General features: G+C 41.7%; 2 protein-coding genes across 8 annotated transcripts in view; both read left to right on the forward strand.

Moving 5' to 3' along the window:
- Positions 1-13,183, forward strand: part of LOC143344749 (kinesin-like protein KIF12) — a 29,070-nt gene extending 15,887 nt beyond the window's left edge. The window contains exons 3-18 of one of the 7 annotated variants that reach the window (XM_076771125.1): positions 692-1,926; positions 3,163-3,367; positions 7,271-7,363; positions 7,477-7,555; positions 7,828-8,040; positions 8,465-8,602; positions 8,676-8,817; positions 9,119-9,213; positions 9,289-9,430; positions 9,845-9,963; positions 10,036-10,140; positions 10,215-10,344; positions 10,514-10,739; positions 10,794-10,947; positions 11,028-11,242; positions 11,471-13,183. In XM_076771125.1, coding sequence (XP_076627240.1) covers positions 3,171-3,367; positions 7,271-7,363; positions 7,477-7,555; positions 7,828-8,040; positions 8,465-8,602; positions 8,676-8,817; positions 9,119-9,213; positions 9,289-9,430; positions 9,845-9,963; positions 10,036-10,140; positions 10,215-10,344; positions 10,514-10,739; positions 10,794-10,947; positions 11,028-11,242; positions 11,471-11,822 — 2,400 coding nt within the window. In that variant the 5' untranslated portion in view covers positions 692-1,926; positions 3,163-3,170 and the 3' untranslated portion in view covers positions 11,823-13,183. Of the gene's footprint in view, positions 1-218; positions 1,927-3,162; positions 3,368-5,472; positions 5,906-6,045; positions 6,319-6,807; positions 7,208-7,270; positions 7,364-7,476; positions 7,556-7,827; positions 8,041-8,464; positions 8,603-8,675; positions 8,818-9,118; positions 9,214-9,288; positions 9,431-9,844; positions 9,964-10,035; positions 10,141-10,214; positions 10,345-10,513; positions 10,740-10,793; positions 10,948-11,027; positions 11,243-11,470 lie in introns of those variants that run through there. The other 6 variants (XM_076771126.1, XM_076771127.1, XM_076771129.1 and 3 more) reach the window with 6 other exon arrangements.
- Positions 13,184-14,241: 1,058 nt separating this feature from the next.
- Uba1 (ubiquitin-like activating enzyme 1) lies at positions 14,242-19,177 on the forward strand. Its single transcript, XM_076770122.1, has 2 exons — positions 14,242-14,887; positions 15,255-19,177. The coding sequence occupies exons 1-2, from the start codon at positions 14,521-14,523 to the stop codon at positions 18,035-18,037; spliced, it is 3,150 nt and encodes a 1,049-aa protein (XP_076626237.1). The 5' UTR covers positions 14,242-14,520; the 3' UTR covers positions 18,038-19,177.
- The last annotated feature ends 5 nt before the right edge of the window (positions 19,178-19,182 follow it).

The raw sequence follows: 19,182 nt of genomic DNA on the forward strand, positions 1-19,182 counted from the left end.
ACGATACTTAGCCAGATCGCAGTCGTTTAATTGTTGCCGAGTAATTTAACGATACCTTAAGAGGTCCTCCTAGCAGGACGCTGTCGCTTACTTATATCACGAACTCACGAAACAATTTCCTGCTTTCGTAAAATTACCGGTGACTCGCGATTCCGAAGGTTGCAGTCAAGCAAAAAGTACTTCCGAGGTAATCAGCTTTCCATCATTAATCTCGTGACAACTGCGGCTCCGCAGGAATCCTGTAACGAGACGAAATATCTCAATATCCGCGTTTCCTTTTCCACGACGTTAATCTTCCTCCGCAATACAATTTTAAAATGTCCATTTTACGTTTAGTTTTCGAACGATAGACTCGCCCGTCCCCGCAGATAATTTCATCGCCCCGGTGGTCCCGTTCTAAAGCGCGCAAAGAGCAGATCGATTATTATTCCACGCGTGTTCTACATAGTACTACGATAAATACCGCTATCGTAGTTTTGTGACCGTTAGTTAGATAACGGTCGAAACGTGACTGCCGATGATCTTGATTTCTTACCCTCCTAATTGAAGTAACTAAAACGTAGGACACAGGGGACTACCCTCGTTTACAAGTTTCCTTTTCTTTACGCTCAAGTATCAAAAATACACACGGTGAATCAAAGTCACGACAATTGCGTGTCACGGTGATAAGATTTGGTTTGCAACCATACAGGGAAGCGCGGGGTGTCTCGACGATGACGGTGAAACGAAGTCTTGGGCCAGGAATAAACCACACTGGGCGCAAAAATACTGCCAGCGAGCGTAACGTTCGCGAATGAGGGTTGCAGCAACGTGGAATTTTTCGAGAGCGCGCATTTTCTTCGACGGGCGAACCTGCGACGGAAAACGAGCCGCAATAAAGTTTACAGCGCCGACTCCCGTGTATTTATAGCTGGTCATTTCCGCGAGGATCCTCCCGTAATTCTCGGCCCGAACGACTCTGGACGTCGACGATTCGTTTCGGCTTTTTCCCCATCCACTCCGGGTGAAACTTGTTCTCGGAGCTACGAAGCGAGCCTCTCCTCGCGGCTTCTCGTGCCTCGCATCGTCGAAGAGTCGTAGGAGCTGCGAGAAAACAAGAGAAAATTAATCTAGACAACAAGAGTGGTAGAAATTGCAAGAAGACTAAGGTAGAAACTCCGTCGAGCGACGAGGAACGAGGGTAGGCACCCCTAAGAGAACGAAAATCAATCGATTCGTTGAATATATTCAACGCTCTTACATTTTCGTACGGCAACTAAATCCGTGGAATGTTTTCCGCCCTTCATATTTCATGATCTTTGAAGAAATGCTACCCAAGGTCGGCAAATATGAATCTTTCAGTGATGAAACCCTGTTAAATAATTTAGGAACTTATGCCGCGAGTCGTTAGCAACGTCTATTTTCGTCTCGCAATTTGCATGGAAGTTCAAGTTGAAGCTGCTGGCCCATTGATCACCCAGGGCGATCGTGCACCTCGTACACGACGTGTCAAGTTCACTCTGACGTAACATCGACGTCTACGTGGACGATGACCGGTCGCGGGGGCGAAGAGAACTCGACGAATGCGTCTGAATATACATACAACATTAGACAGTGTTTCGATCGGTGGCCAACGCCGACTATAGGAAAAACCACCACCCACCCTTGAAACTACCATCCCTCAAGTGTCAGTAGCGTGCCGTCTGTTGTTGCTATTGCACGAGTTTCCGCTGTCCAACCGGAGTACAAGGTTGTTCGAGTTTTATACCAGTTGATTGGGTATCCACTTCGCGGATAAGAAAAGAAGAGGGTTCTGATAAGAATTCTGGGATCCTCCAGGGTCGGTGATAGCGAAGAAATCGATCTATTATCAGAGAGTTGATCGACGAGCCAGTGGCACGCGTTCGAGTAATGGAACACTTTTGAACGATCCATGAAATTTCGAATGTAAGCGAATTTCACTTGCGTTTACAGATCCATTGTTTCAAACTTTCCTCGATATTTACTTGAAAAAGCTAAACCGCGCGAAAGAGCTGTACCATGTATAGAGGAATCTGATCCTACCTCGTAATGTAATATCGTGCAAATACTTAAGAGAATATCCTGAGACTGTTTTGTGTCGAGACTATTTTTTTCAAGTAAAAATAGCACAAAAACTCCATCGACGCAATAAACGCGTAGAGATAAAGATTTACTGCTTCCCGTTTGAAGTTTCTTGCCCTTCGATCACCGTCGCCTTGAAAGAAATTACATCGCCGCGGAACCATTTCGTTCATTATCCGTTAAAGTCGCTTTTATCCGCTCGTTAAACGCCCGACGCGTTTTGTCAACGCGAAAAACGGAGATTTTTTTATCGAACGGTGCACGAAACAGCGACTCGAGCGGAACAATTTTACCGCCAATCTTATTGGCTTTCACTTTCAAAATCGCGGCAAACGGGCGCGTTTACGTTAATTGTTGTAAAAAGGAAAGGTGCAAAATGAAAGGTGTAAAGCGAACCGACCGGAACGAGATCGCGAAATGGTCGATTCGGGACATTACAGCTAGAAACACTTGCCCTTTCGTTTCCGTTATGCTCTCGTACTCATTTAAATAAAATCGAGAAGAAACGCTTTGAAGTTTCGCGGATTCTCCCGCGTTAATTCACCTTTGTTCTTTGGTCGCGGTTCAATTATCGATCGCGAGTTAGAATTTCTATGGAATCGTAATTAGTCAGAACTTTCGCTGCAATTATGGTAACGCGAAATTACCATCCGTTAGAGGCCTCATCCCGTAAGCAACCGCTGGATAATTAACTGGCCTGTATTGTATAAATTTTCGTCAGAAACATAATGGCTTTCACTATTGTGATCCTTGGAAAATGAACCATTTCTAATTGTTCGCGACGATACGCGGTGAACGTTTTCATGAGAATGACACGAATCGCACGAAATCGTGTTCAACGAAAAATCAGCGAAACTCTGTTCCCTGTATACCTTTTTATTTGCTCCTTGAACGCAGTCGAATAGATGTACTTAGAATAATAACGAGCATTTTGGTGTACCAAACTCCGTAAACATTAAGAGATTAGACTCTGTGTTTATGCGTCGTTCGTGAAATCTGTACATATTTTGGCATCGACTAAATGAAAATTCAAAGTATCTAGATTCCATAGATCACATTGAAGATCGTTTTTGTTTCAAGGTTGACGAATGGTGCTTGTGAAAAATCCGTCGCCCACCCGAGGCGAGAGTCCCCAAAAAGAAAATGCGAAGAAGATTAAAAGAAGATCGCGCGGCAATAGTCCGATCGATCACAGTGTCTCCAGGGGGAATAGTCCGGGAAGGAGCAGCAGTTTAAGCTCGAAGAGGATCGTGAAAAGCAGTTTGCTCCAGTCCAGAGGAAGCGAGTAAGCATTCGTTGACGCACTATCCCTAATATCGGTGTCGTAACGCGAATTACCTCTAATTCGCGATCGCCTCGTTTGACCATTCGTAAGCCTTTTACACCCTCGGTGATCGTACGAACCAAAGCTATTCTGTTTAAGTAAATTTACGTAAATTGATGTCCAAGTAGAAATTACTTCAACGCCATGAAGTTGAAATTCGCTATCTTCGCCAATAGCCTATCCAATGATTCGCGTTGACAGCGTCTGACAGAATATCAATATTTCCATCACCATTTTGCGTTAATGAAGAGTGCAAACGGACATTCACGTCGATGTTATCGATCTCTTTAGATATTTCTATCAGTAAAGTAATATAGCGTTCGAAATAATCAATGAGGGGTGGGCGATATTTAGTCGAGGCAACCATTCGTATTCTTTCTACCATACAAATGGACTACACGTCAATGTTTATACAAATGACGTTTCGCTATTGATTAATTTATGAATATTACAAATACTGAACATGCAACATCGTTGCACTGTTGTCTTTCTATCGACGTTCGAGTTTCCTTTACGATAATGAAAAACTTACAGATAATAAACGTCGGCTCGATTCGAATTATTAACATCTTATCATTCTGATCCTCGGAGATAAGGAAATATCCATCGGATTTGCAGTAACATCGAACTATTGTTAAGAACAATAGAAAGAAAACAGGGAACAGGACAAGGAAAGTTTCCATTCGGTTCAGTGGTTTGCATTTTGCATAGACGCCCTCTAAAAAACAAAAAGTATACATGTAGACTTCGATATTTGTGAAACTTCGATGATATTGATATAAAGAAATGTTGAATTTTCTATTTAATCATGTTGTTAGCAAAGCCACCCACCCAAAAGTCAGTGATCAACAGACTTCGATTCCTGAGTTAACTGGATCTTGTAAGGACGAAGACCTAAGTCTTTACGTAGAGTTCGCCAGATAGAAGTCTGAGGAATGCCTAATCGCTGGAACAAGCGAATAATGATATGTTACAACGCCTGAGGGTAAAAGTAGCTTGCACCATATGAAGAAATAGAATATTAAATAAGGTGGGGAGGAAAAAAAAAAAAGAGTATCGACTAACGGAAAGCTACCGCTCGAAATCGTCGATGGTGTTTCACGATTAGAACGTTTCGGGACGCAGAAAAATTGCCCTGTGTAAATCTACGTGAAACCGTAATCTCCATAAGCGAATTACCACCCGGTGAGCAGCACCAAAGGGAAAATACTTTGAAAGCGAACGCGATCGTTCCGTGGAAATTGTCCTGTAGATCCAGGCCGCAGATAAGTCCAACGTGACGTGTCGAAGAAGACTTCAACTCGTCGTTAGATTCCATTTTCCAGGCGGTGGGAAAGGGGTGGTTGTGCAAACTCACCCCCACGCGGACATAGGTATAGGACATTGATAGACACGCGTCGCAGTTGCGACACATTTCGATGTCGTGTATCGATTGCGGGACCTTGCCTGGTTGTGTCTGTTCTGTCGGTCAATATCGCGACAATCGTCAACGCGCGGCTATGTAGAGATCTTAACATTCAGACACGAGAAATACGTGCAACCAACGTGCACAACGATATTTAGATCCGTACAATCGGTTAAAGAAGTTTTCACTGCGCTGCTCGGGGATAGTTGCGCGCAGAACTGATCCATCGATCGTACCGGGCATTCCGTAATAGAATTTCATACGCGTTACATATTAACTTAAATTGTATCAGTTCAATCATTTTACCTGACGCGGTCGAAGTCGCCTGAAATGCCAAGCGTCCGGTGGAAGTTTATATCTAATCAGGAAGTTGGCCTGATTCGATTAGCGAAAAGTAACAGTTCTGCATTTTATATACTTTCATCGACATTCCTTCTTTACGAGTTTCCACTGTCATAACCGCAATTTAAATAAGAATATTTGAAGCAATGAACTGAGACACGAATCCTTGGAATGATACGTTTACTGTAAACTTCTGCGATGCATAAATCTTCAGAAGTCTCCGCGAAAGAATGCTTTATCTTCTTAACCAGGACAGCTAGATCTCGTTGCTTGCAAACCATCATCGAGGCAACGTAATAACGTTTCATCGCGTTAGATCGTTGGTCACGTTATCTGCAATTTGAGAAACAAGAAATAGTTTAACGAACCATTCCCAATTTAAAGAATTCCATTCTCACCGACAGTAGTTTTTCCAAAAGTGCATCCGATAGTCTTCGTGGAAAAAAAGCTAATCCAAGAAATGGTCTAGAATGATTAGAAAGAATCGACTGATATATTGACTCTTTCCTACGCGGACACGTAGTATATTATCGTATAATATTGTCAGACGATTTTATCAGTTTTCATTGCAATCCAGATACCAATTGCGAGACGAATTACGAGCCAGCAAAGTACGCTGTTACACGACAGAAGCGAAGCTATACGCCAGGATAATTACTGGAGGAGACAAACGCAGGATTTACGACAGATGACTCACACGGAGAGCCAATAAAAAAAACTGCCTTCCCTTGTAGCGACCTTGCATTATTATAGTACAAATATTTTGATAATATTCGAATTGTATTCGTAGCATTCCAATGTTTATCAAAATTTTTTATTGCCATTTGCGACAACCAATTGTCTTAGAATAAGAAATTTTCAGAAGTCGTATCGCGACGACTGCAACGTTGTGCTCGTTGTCTGTACGACGTTTAACGGCGCAAACCTTGCGTTTTATCAGGCTTTTAACGTAATTGTAATTTCCGATGGCGGATACGCGATAAGCCACGATGACTATAGTCCCGAACGTTCGAAATGACCGCAATATAATATAACTATATAGAAGCAAAAACTATACTGTCGCGAAATTGATCGCGTAATAGTACTATGTGTAATACTGTTACGTCATACACGATGCTATAATAAAATAGTTAAACGCATAGTTCCTGTCTCCGTGTTCGTCAAGGTGCATTAACCGACACTAAATCTATCCGGGCAGATAAAAAGTTTCGCGAAACACACTGTGCGTTAACTGAACAATCGATTGATGTGTGACACGCTAAACGTTAATACGTTTAGAACGAGCAAACTCTAGGACTTGCACGTTTTTAAATAATTGTTGAATGGGTTATTTGAATGCATTGATATTTACCGTGGATAGGATACATTGTATGTTGTAAATAAATGTAATTTATAGAAAACTTTACCTTGACATAATAACGGCAGATATGATCGAGCAACGACAACTGGAAAAAAACAAATATGCATGAGAACATAATAAAATGCAGCTAGTTAAATTAAAATTTATATTTAGAAGAATACCTTTCTTCTGGAATTTTGAAGATTGAAGTTCAAATGAATAAAATCCGAGACTTGTAAATAGTAATAGATAATCAATATGTCGACAAAAAAAATTTAACAGAAATAGAATCGCGTTTCTCTGGTAACTTATAACCCGAGCTGCAAGTCCACTTTACAGAGTAATAGATTTTGTATAAAAATTTTCACTGTCTACTAAAATTTAGACAATTTGCAATTAACAAGGAGTTTGTCGATCATTATTCATCCGGTCAATCAGTCGGTTCGTCGGTTTAGCAATCAAACTCTCGTGAATCATTGACGGAGGCCGCAACGATTTTTCAGTAGCATGAACCCGGGAAAAACGAACGAAATCATAAAATAATTTGGTCAATCACGCGATTTTTCCCTCGACGGTCACGCGTGGCCCGATTGATTGAATCTTCTCAATTATTGAGGCGCCATGATAGGAGGTCAATCACGAAACAGGCGAACGGTCACTCTAGTTGAAACGTTCGTTCATGAAAGAGCAGAATGTTGCGTCTGTGCAGAAAACTGTTAGTTTCTGGTTCGCTGGGAGTGAGGACCGTTAACAGTGATTTCGTTAATTCTGTTTGCAGGACCGGCAGCATCGAGAGGCTGGTAGACGGTGACAAAAGGGTGATCGCCACGAAACACTTGCTTCCAGAGAATAACATAAATGTCGTCGTCAGGTATCGAAAACGAAGATCGCCTTAACGACTGCATTCTTACCGTGGAATACACGGAATTCGTTACACAACCTTCGTTATCGATTCGACTTTACAACCGGTGTATTCTCTTTCAGAGTTCGTCCACTTAGCAATAAGGAAGTCAAAGCCGGCGATGATATGGCCGTGCAGTTTCCTGGAGATGGACAGATATACGTAAGCGATCCGTCTTATCTTCGTTTGTCGAATGGCTACTGTTTAATGGCTGCGGAGACCGCTGAAACCTGAAGAACATAGGCAATTGCACATAAACATAAACTCGTTTTGCACTTTGTTAGAATTATTTTACGATAAAAAGTATTTTAAAACCCTGAAATAACTAAAATGATACCATTATAAACTATTATAAATGATACATTACAAACACAATATTTAACTGTTATTCTTAACATCGAAGAAGAGAGTTGATCGGTAAATTTCGATCGTAGTGCGATGGATTTCCAAGCAGCGCTGATAAGAAGGGCAAATTATTTTCGTACAATGTCGTATTCGAGCCCACAGCCTCTCAGGAAGACATACTACAATTTTCCGGCGTTAAGAAGCTCATCGAAATGGCGGTGGAAGGGTTCAACTGCACCGCGTTCTGCTACGGGCAAACCGGAAGCGGGAAAACTCACACCCTCACAGGACCTCCAGAAATGGTGAGTAGGGCACGATAGAAGAAGACCGTGTCTTCCTAGGAAATTGTCGTTTTTAAAAGCTTTATCCAAGAAGTAATTACCAAAGGGTACAACAAATAATGTATTAAAGCAACTGGTTGCATCGAAGGCCGATAGCAACGTAGTGGAAAAGTTAATGTTAATCGACGTACGTAGATAAGATAATGATATGGTAGACGATTCTTGTTTTGTTTTTTCGTTATACCCGACGTTTTATATGTACAAAAATTACTAAAACTGACCACAAAAGAGGTCAAACAATTTCTAGATTTCATCCTGAATGGCTGAACATCATCCAATACAGGGTTTATTCGTGGCTTATATTCATGATGCGTTTCTGTACAAAACTTGTTTGTATTTGCTTTGTACCGCCTATGTTTTATGTATGTGTGTTTCTACTTGACAGTTAGATGGAATGAAACATTACTCGGAGGATAACGGTCTGGTCTTCCGGTCTTTCGTCTACCTATTCAAACTCCTGCAGGAACGACAACAGTGCAACTTCGTCCTGAGGGCCTCGTTCCTAGAGATCTACAACGAGAAGGTCGGTGAATATCGATCGAATCGACCAGCGGGATCGCTGGATCGTCGGTTTCACGGTACGGTTTTGACCGCAGGTAATAGATTTGTTGAATCCCGGCACGTCGAGAAAACCTCTGATGGTTCGTTGGAGCAAAAAGACGCGAGGCTTCTTCGTCGAGAATCTTTTCACCGTCGAATGCGAGGAGCTTGATGACCTTCTGGCGGTTCTCGAAGAAGGTATACGTTATCGATCTTCGCCTTTGCACCTAGACAGATGGACTTTAACCCCTTTTAATCGATCCCCTGCGCGCAACAGCTCATTTTCACGGCGCCGGAGAAAGGCGCGCAGTAAATTCAGTTCTAATTATAGCATTCTGGTTATCGTTTCTTTTATTCTGTCTAGAGAATGCTCGAAGAAAGGGCTTCAGGGCTTTGAATAGCAGCCAGGACTCGCCTAACCCTGTAGAAATATTCTTAGTCGATAGAAATCGTAGAATTTACCTTATTTGAAGTTACGTAAAAACGAATTTCTGCACAGGGATGAGAAACAGATCTGTCGGCGCGCACAACATGAACGAACAGTCCAGCAGAAGTCACAGCATTCTCACCGTGAACATCACTTCCGAGCAACAAGTGAGTAATCCCGGTAGTTTTCCGTTCCGTGAAATAGAAAAAAAAAAATGAGACTACATTAAAAATTGTCGATAGATGGACAACAGTGTGTTCATATCGAAACAAGGGAAAATCAACTTCGTCGATTTGGCGGGCAGCGAGATGACAAAGAAGACGCAGAGCGAGGGGAAAACTTTAGAGGAAGCGAACAACATCAACAAGAGTCTCATGGTTCTTGGTACAAACATAGAATTTTCATTAATTAATGCCTCAAATATTTATATTCCACTTTCTTTGATACGTTTGCCTTTGCGCGACGAGCGTACGCGGAGTAACATTTAAATGTTCGCTCGGCTAATATAAATTGCACCGTATTGATAATGCGAAATTGAATTGCGTTTAATGTTACGAGTCCGGAAACTTTACCGCATTAATTATGCAGATGCATTCGTGAGGATCGATTCTCCCAGTCGTTCAGTAGTGAATCGGAAGGGCACAAGTTTTTCCCACGACGTCAACGTCTTTGACACGATCGATAATCAGACGAGATAGCACGAGTTACATAGGAAGCCCTTGAAACATTGTAAAATAAAGTAACTTTCTTACAGTGACATTTGATCAACGTTTTTGTAATGTCACTTTTCTATCAAAGGTTACTGCATATCTTCTTTGAGCGACGGAAAGCGCAGGGGTGGCCATATTCCTTACCGGGACAGCAAGCTGACCAAACTTTTAGCAGACAGCCTGGCAGGCAATGGCGTCACGCTGATGGTAAATCGCGTTATTTCATTTTTCTGATACTCTTTTGGATTCTTAGATTGAGAGACTTTGTTGGATTCTTAGATCGCCTGCGTTTCACCGGCTCGATCGAACGCGAGCGAGACGTTAAACACTCTGAGGTACGCGGCGAGGGTGAAAAAGATACGCACGAAACCGATCGTGGTGATGGTGAGTGGAGGAACGTTGTTTCTATATTACCTAGAAACCTAAAACAGCTATGTAAACGAAATCCAATCGTCCAGGATCCGCGAGAGGCTCTGATTCTCAGCCTGAAACGCGAGGTGGGAGCTCTTCAGACGGAAAACGAGCACCTGAAGGCGGCCCTTCATCTCGGCGGCGACGCTCAAAACGTAATTCGTAGCGAGTCCAAAGGTAATCTAGAATGGATAGTAAAGGAATCGATAAGTATCTTTCGACAAATAGTCTCAAAAGTAAAAAAAAACTTTCGCAATGATTATAATTGCCATTCCTTATCCAGTGGGGGAATAATCCCGCAGAATTAATTCTATTTTCCTTACTCGACATTCGATAATGAATCTAGCCGAGAGCAAGGTGCCATTGACGCCGCCAGTCGTGGACCTGGACAAGTTGTCCGAGATGGAGCAATCGGAATTGAGTCAACTGATCCACGCCTACATCACCGAGAACGAGGCCCTTCGTCGGGAAAACGCGGAATTGTACGCCACCAGGGAGCAAGTGATACGAGACCAGGAGCTCGTCTGCAGAGAAAACGAGAGGCTCTTGAAGAAGCTCGAGGACGTTAACTCGTAAGCACGATACACTCCAGTAACGCGACAGTCGATATTTCATTAATCCCGTAGGTTTTATTACTGCAGAGTGTGCTGTCGCTCGCCGATCATACCTGCCAGGCCTACTTACTCGGCAGAAATGTTGAACGACAACAATAACGAGAATGCACCTGGCGCGACGAACGTTTGGACCAACCCTAACGTGGAACCGACTCCCCTTTCGAGCGTACGTAGAAACATCTGTAAATAAAAGAGAATGCATATGTACCTTCCTTTTGGTATTAAATCGTAACGTCGAATGTCCAGGATCTGATCAGGCGTGGACTGTACAGATCCGCTGGCAACATGCCGGAAAAGATCCAGAAAGAGTTGGACAAACGAAGAATTCTAGGGAGTTACAATAACGTAGCCGAGGCTTACAAAGACAAGAGTCAACATCGCCGACACAATTCATGGGACAATGGAAACGGCGTGACGAGAATGAGTCCGGATCAAACGATGTCGCCGGTAGACGTTAATCAGTAAGTTACATACGATAAGTCGACGTTCCGAGACGATAAAGTAAGTCTTCTGTATTTTACGGGACGATAACTTTTCCCGGCTGTCTATAGCTTATTTCGAGAAACAGAATACCATAGCACACATTGTGGACTAGAAGTCAGCCATTGACATTCTGTCCACAATGTGTTATCTTAAGCGATGCAGACGTTGCTATTCTATGCATTAATTGGAGGAACGCGTGGTACTAGGTACAAAAAGACAAACACGCGTCGCACTTCGACGGTCCCGGAGGAAAGAAGGCCCTCGGAGACCATCGACGTTCTGGGCGAATCGATTCAACCGACCGATCATTCGTACAACGAGTCACCGGACTCGATCCTCAGCGGTTCTTTGGACATAGGGAATTCTGCGCCGAACACGGCGGAATCCGAGGCCCCCACCGTCCCCTTCCCACCTTTGTCGCACTCCTCGTCACCGTTTGGGACTCCGGACCCCGAGGACGCGGTCCATTCGAGTCACTCGACAAAGGAGAAAGAGGACGAGACCACGCAAAGAGCGTTTGGGAGTCCGATTCCAATCGACGAGGACCATCCTCTTTGAATAAAAAAAAAAAATATTCAGCTGAATATGGTAATTGGATGATATATTTTCGATACGTTGACCTAGGTCAGGTCAGCCGTCGGCGTCGGTCGGCGAAGAGTACGATTGTCGAACCATAGTTGGATCAAACTTAATTGGCCGCTCAAGGCCACTTTCCTCGTTGTGAGTCATTCGAAGCACGACTCCTGCTTTTATGTTAAGGGGCCTCTACACGATGGGACTTACCTCGAGGCATGCTCGCGACAAACAATGGGTTTGAAACCATATAGAATCAATTCGACTCTCTGCTTCGTATATAGCGAAGTCGTAAATTTCTTCAGACATCAAAGCGGATACAGTAATGCACGGGTTTACTTTTCTAAGATTTGGGGCTCGACAGTGAAAGTTACGCGTGTAGGGTAGCGTATCTGTTGTAAAATCGAACTCGAACATTGCTCGACAAAGGAAGAGAATTGTTGTAACAGGAGGAAACGAGATGGATGTAGTAGTCGAGCAACGACGGTCGAAACTCGACACTTAAAAAGGATGCCGCTATGCAATATATAACATTTTACTTTCTTTAGTTTTCATATTGTCTTTATAGTTGTAAAATAATTATAAATGATCTCGAACACATCGCTTGTCTCGAGACATGCCTCGAGGCAAGTCTCATCGTGTAGAGGCTCTTTTATACTGGCTTGCCTATTTCTCTGAAACAAGGAGTACCTACTTTCAAATTTGTATAATTGATGGAACAAAGAGATGCGTGATAAAGCAGTAGTAAAATTATATGAAAGGATAAATCATCTCGAATCTTCAGTTGATTTTGTTGCAACTATAGATTGCTGCATAAGTTCTCTTTGTTGATTTCTCGTTCATTTTTTATGGTTCTATTGTTCCTATATGTTGAAGGCGATCATTATATTTCATCTCATTTCTGACCTCTTGTGACCTTAAATGTAATTGTATCATACATCATTTAATTTTTAAACGACTCGAGAGTACCTTGAAATAACCTTTAGAAAAAATAAAGATATTATTCCTACTCTGTAGTCTGAATAGAGAGAAATTAGGTTTGTTTTGAAGAACATTCACTGCATACGGAACAGTGTCGAAAGAGAGGACAGACGAGTATTTGTTTTCGATCACGTATGTAATAACATCGCGCTTTCGAAGCAACAAAGAAACGTAGTACGCGTAGTCGAGGAAATATATCCATGTAGAGTATATATAATTGTGTGTGAGATTTAGGCGTGAATTCAAATGGTCATGGTCAAATTATTGAATTCTACCTCTACGAATAGTCGAAGATTTTATTCGAACAAAATGCTTTGCAATGGTGTGGACCACTTTATGTGAAATAGAGTATATATTTGATTGTTTTATCGGTCTTCGTTTCTTGATGAACCCTTCTCCATCATCTGTTGCAAACAAATAACAATCCAACACCTCCTATAAGAATACAGAAAATTCAAACACAAAGATGAAAACATAGAATCAACTCGAACAATGTCCTCACTTCAGGCATACAAAGAACACCATTAAATACGTAACAGATACAAATCTCCTACACACAATCTAAACGCTTCGTCGCTGATGATCTAGATGTCGATACGAAGTTCAACTTCCACTCAAACAAAATAAAAAAAATGTCTTGGTGCCTATCTTGATTACTTTGAAAGTCTTGAGTTCGTTACTGAACGTCGTTGGAGATAATCTGTCCAATACAAAAGAAAGCATTCAAACAAAGAAGAACGTACAAAACATTGTCTCTCGTGTATATTTCGATAAGAATACTCTATAAAAAGACAATGTGACCCATTGTGCTCGTTATCGACACAACTCGAACGACTCTGCAATTGTGTGCCAATAATTTGCCGGCGTCGCGTGCATAATTTATTAGATAAGCATCTTGCCACGTCAGATAAGCAGAAACGTAGAAACTGATAGTTAGACCACGATGCTCATAGAATAACGCGTACTGCAGAGGGCGTCCATGTAAGGTAGAACATCTGCTGGCATCAGAATCAAATTACCAATACGCATTGGTTCGAGTCATCGGAATCACAATCGGTACAAACATCGAATAACCAATCGTTTTTACCTATCCGTCAACCGTACTGCTCCATTCGGTTGTTTCGCGAACCAATCAACGTGCAACGTTCAAACGCAAAATTCACAGTGTAACTCTAACCGACGATACTGCAAGGCGAAAACAAAGAAACGGCAACCAACAAAATTTAATCGTAGAAATGATCGGTTCGTGACTTTGTTCCGATCCCCTATGACGTACTACTTCGTGGATATCGAAAGGTGGAACTTGTTTCCCCGTGAGAGAAAGAGGTACACCTACGGTGTTCGTAGAAGGCGGTTTCGCTGTTTTACCGAGCGTGCATATCCTCATCCCCACTTTATCGAGAAAGCATCAACGACACCTACGATCGCTGGTGGTGCGACTGCGAGAGAGCAGCAACAAAGCGGATGAAAGAACGAGAATCATTCTTGGATGGACAGTGGTATCGTGGTAGAGTGTGGTCTCAGTCTAGAAAGGGTAGACTGGAAACGAAGAAGAGGAGAGAGGTGCGGTGAGAAAGAGAGAGCGGGCGCGTGTGGCAAGGTCGGTGTGGCGTGCGGTGAAGTTTACGGGCTTTATTAAAGTGCAGTCGGCCGGGTTGAAAAAAACAATCGACGGACATAATACGGCGCCCCGTGAAGTCCGATGTCTAGTGCTGAGGTGGTGGAGAGCTCCGTTGACCCCCCAGCCAAGAAGCGACGCGTTGCTGCCACTACGGGAGGAGCCGACGACTCGACGACGATCGCAGACATGGCGAAAAATGGCTCGACGTCCCGGGCTCCCGCCGAAATCGATGAGGGTCTTTACTCCAGGCAGCTTTATGTCCTCGGCCATGACGCTATGCGTCGCATGGCATCATCAGATGTTCTGATATCCGGTCTCGGTGGTCTTGGCGTTGAAATCGCCAAGAACGTCATCCTCGGCGGCGTCAAATCCGTTACCTTACACGATGACGCGCTATGCCAGATCTCGGACCTTGGTTCGCAGTTCTATCTCAAAGAAGCAGACATAGGTGAGCATCCGGAACTGCGAATTACGGACACACGTGAGCGCCTTTAACGGCCACAGTTTTTTTCTCGAGTTGACGTCAGGATTTCAATGGCCCCGATCGATTAGGATACTTCGATGATATAATCGATCGTTGCGACGATTGATGTTAGAAAATATTGTTTTCAAATATTATGTACACGCGACTCTCGGTAGATGTAAATACAAATAGGAAACTGTTGCAACTAACATTCTTAATAGCACACTTGCATACCGATCATAGTTTTGTTTTATCCTTAAATGAAGATCTGAATAATTACAGTCTTCGATAATGTTTAATCATCGTATGGTTAAATAGAGCACAGCTGCATTTTTTATTGTTTTATTTTCAGATAAAAACAGAGCTGCTGCTTGTTGTCAGCGCTTGTCCGAGCTCAATAATTATGTCCCTACCCGCCACTATTCTGGACCTTTAACAGATTCTTACATCAAGAAGTTCAAGGTTGTTGTTCTGACTGAAACCCCGTTAAAAGAGCAATTACGCATCTCTGAAATTACTCATGCAAATGACATAGCACTTATTATAGCAGATACTAGAGGCCTTTTCTCTCAAGTGTTCTGTGACTTTGGGGAATCATTTGCAGTAGTTGATATCAATGGTGAACCACCTGTAAGTGCAATGGTTGCCAGTATCTCTCAAGATGTTGAAGGTGTTGTTACATGTTTAGATGACACACGTCATGGCATGGAAGATGGTGACTATGTCACATTTTCTGAAGTGCAAGGGATGACAGAGTTAAATGGTTGTGAACCAATAAAAATTAAAGTTCTTGGTCCATATACTTTCAGTATTGGAGATACGTCTAAATATTCTGAGTACATACGTGGTGGCATAGTAACAGAAGTGAAGATGCCAAAGACCTTATGTTTTTCTTCTTTGTCAGGGGCTTTAAAGGATTCCAAGTTTCAAATTACAGATTTCGGAAAATTAAATTATTCGGAGCAGATGCATTTTGCTTTTTCAGTGTTGCACCGTTATGTAGAAACAAAAGGGAAACTACCCAAACCATGGAATCAAGAAGATGCAAATGAATTTTTGTCTCTTGCTAAAGCAATGAAAGAAGAAACAGGCAATGAAATTGAGATCAATGTAGAATTGTTTGAAATATTTGCAAAGATATCTTCTGGTAACTTGAACCCAATGAATGCTACTATTGGCGGAATCGTAGCTCAAGAAGTTATGAAGGCTTGTTCTGGGAAATTCCATCCTATATATCAGTGGTTGTATTTTGATGCTATTGAATGTTTGCCTGTAGATCGTTCTGAACTCACAGAAGAAGATTGCGCTCCCACTGGATCACGTTACGATTCACAAGTCGCCGTTTTCGGTCGTAAATTTCAGTCAAAGATTGGAGGCTTAAAATATTTTGTTGTAGGGGCAGGAGCCATTGGTTGCGAATTGCTCAAAAACTTCGCAATGTTAGGTGTTGGTGCTCAGAATGGTAGTGTCACGATCACTGACATGGATTTGATTGAAAAATCTAATTTGAATAGACAATTTCTATTCAGACCATCCGATGTTCAACAATCTAAATCATCAACAGCAGCTAGAGTTATAAGAGGCATGAATCCAGATATGAAAGTAATTGCTCATGAAAACAGAGTTTGCCCAGAAACGGAAAAGATATACAACGATGATTTCTTTGAGGTTCTAGATGGAGTTGCAAATGCTCTAGATAACGTTAATGCTCGTATTTATATGGACCGCCGTTGCGTATACTATAGAAAACCTCTTTTAGAGTCTGGTACCTTAGGTACAAAAGGCAATACTCAAGTTGTTGTTCCATTCTTAACTGAATCTTATAGCTCCTCTCAAGATCCACCGGAAAAGAGTATACCAATTTGCACATTAAAAAATTTCCCCAATGCCATAGAACATACTTTACAATGGGCTAGAGATAATTTCGAAGGTTTATTCCGTCAGGCTGCGGAAAATGCCGCTCAATATATATCTGATTCACAATTTGTAGACAGAACGCTAAAACTGCCTGGGGTACAACCTTTAGAAGTATTAGAATTTGTTAAAACGGCATTGATCGATGAAAGACCAAAAACTTTCGCAGATTGTATTGCATGGGCTCGTTGTCATTGGCAAGAACAATATAGCAATCAGATTAGACAACTTCTATTCAACTTTCCTCCTGATCAAGTAACATCCAGTGGCCAACCATTCTGGTCTGGCCCTAAACGGTGTCCCGATCCGCTCACATTCAACGTTAACGATCCATTGCATTTAGATTATATTGTAGCTGCTGCTAACTTGAAAGCAAAAGTCTACAGTATTCCTATAAATAGAAACCGGGAAGAAATCGCTAGGATTGCAGCTACCGTGAAAGTACCAGAATTTACGCCGAAGTCTGGAGTGAAGATCGCCGAGACGGACTCGCAGGTTCAAGTATCCAATGGCAGCGGAAATATCGATCATGAGAGACTTAATCAATTACAAGAAGAACTGCCAAAGGTTGAGGAACTTAATGGTCTAGTAATTCATCCGCAAGAATTCGAGAAAGATGACGATACTAATTTCCACATAGACTTTATCGTGGCTGCCTCAAATCTCCGTGCTACTAACTATAAAATTCCACCTGCCGATAGGCATAAGAGTAAACTCATCGCTGGTAAAATCATACCAGCAATCGCTACCACCACTTCGGTAGTAGCTGGCCTGGTATGTCTCGAATTGATCAAGTTAACTCGCGGCGTCAGAGATTTGGCTATCTACAAAAATGGATTTGTCAATCTGGCTCTACCATTCTTTGGGTTTTCCGAACCTATTGCTGCGCCAAAACTGAAATACTACGACACAGAATGGACTCTGTGGGACCGGTTTGAAGTAAAGGGAGAACTAACGCTCAAAGAATTTTTAGATTACTTCAAAGAACATCACAATCTGGAGGTCACTATGTTGTCGCAGGGTGTCTGTATGCTTTACTCGTTCTTCATGGCTAAGCCTAAATGCCAGGAACGCATGGGCCTTCTAATGTCGGAGGTAGTGAAAAAGGTATCGAAGAAGAAGCTGGAACCCCATGTACGCGCATTGGTATTCGAACTCTGCTGTAATGATTCTGATGGTAACGACGTGGAAGTCCCATATGTTCGTTACACCTTGCCCTGAAGCTTGTTGGAATCACTGGATAAAGAGATGTCTACTTAACTGACTTAGCCGTAGTAATTTCTACAAATTTCTATTTTACAATACGATACAGGAGAATATTAATCTTTGTCTATATAAGGCTCTCAAAGTAAAGATTCATTTTTATCGCCAATGCTTTGTAGCATTTATAGGAAGCGAGCGCGGGATCCACTGAGTTTATCTTACTATGATCTCCCTTTTGCTGAAAATCAATTTTAAAGCTATTAACCGTTTCTTTGTTATCACCCCTGTGATCCTTTAATTCGTTTGATATTCATAAATTCGTTGCTAATATGTTTCTTTTGCCTTTCGGTCAGCTATGTTTCTCGAATAAAAGAGAAAGAAACAATACTAAATAATTCAAACTGCCGATAAAAAGATAAGCGGGTAAAAATTTGTACAAGTGAATCTGTGCTATACTGTTTCTGAAATGAAAAAAAAAAAGAAAATAAGATAATAAAGCTACTAAAGAATTTAAGTCCATGTTGGATCATAAGGGAATTGTCATGGTAAGAATTTTCTTAGGGCTCACCTTTCACAACTTTATGTATAGAATCGAATGTAAATTACTGGATGATAACTCAATGATCCTTAGACGAATAACGCTAGCACAGTTAATATAGACCATAGATAAACGTGAAAATAATGAGCGCAAATATATCTTGCTTCCGTCGAATTTTCGTTTTTTTTTTTTTTTTCTATTTACAGTTACTTTGTATTGTCAGGCGCGTGTAAGCAAAAGAGATAAAAAAAAGATCACGAATTTTTTTCACTCCATTTTTGCCTCTTGCTGTCAGACTTGATACTTTAAGACTTTATATAATCGATACGTTATCAATGAATTTAATTTGTCCGCTTTGTTTTTCGAACACCGAATGATCTATTGGCTAAGGCTGGTTGTTGTTACAAAGAATGCTGCATTTAAATTTGTAAGAACACGATTTTGAAAAAGCTTTGAAAAAAGAGTTGCACACTTTAGACCAAGGAATAAAAAATAAAAAAAAGGAAGATATTTTGTTAATTTTAGGATAATGCGGATATTTATTGTATTATTTTATCAATAGATAATAAATAGATGTGTTTGGATTTCAAGAGACATGAGAAATATAGTAACGAAAAATACGATA

Source organism: Colletes latitarsis, chromosome 8, assembly GCF_051014445.1.
Source record: "Colletes latitarsis isolate SP2378_abdomen chromosome 8, iyColLati1, whole genome shotgun sequence".
Taxonomy (NCBI): Eukaryota; Metazoa; Arthropoda; class Insecta; order Hymenoptera; family Colletidae; genus Colletes; species Colletes latitarsis.

What these genes read in the sequence shown, in the direction of transcription:
- Uba1 (XM_076770122.1), top strand. Translation starts at nt 14,521, where the DNA reads ATGTCTAGTGCTGAGGTGGTGGAGAGCTCCGTTGACCCCCCAGCCAAG. An exon ending in TCTCAAAGAAGCAGACATAG is followed by an intron (nt 14,888 to 15,254) that starts GTGAGCATCCGG and finishes TTTTATTTTCAG; the next exon opens with ATAAAAACAGAGCTGCTGCT.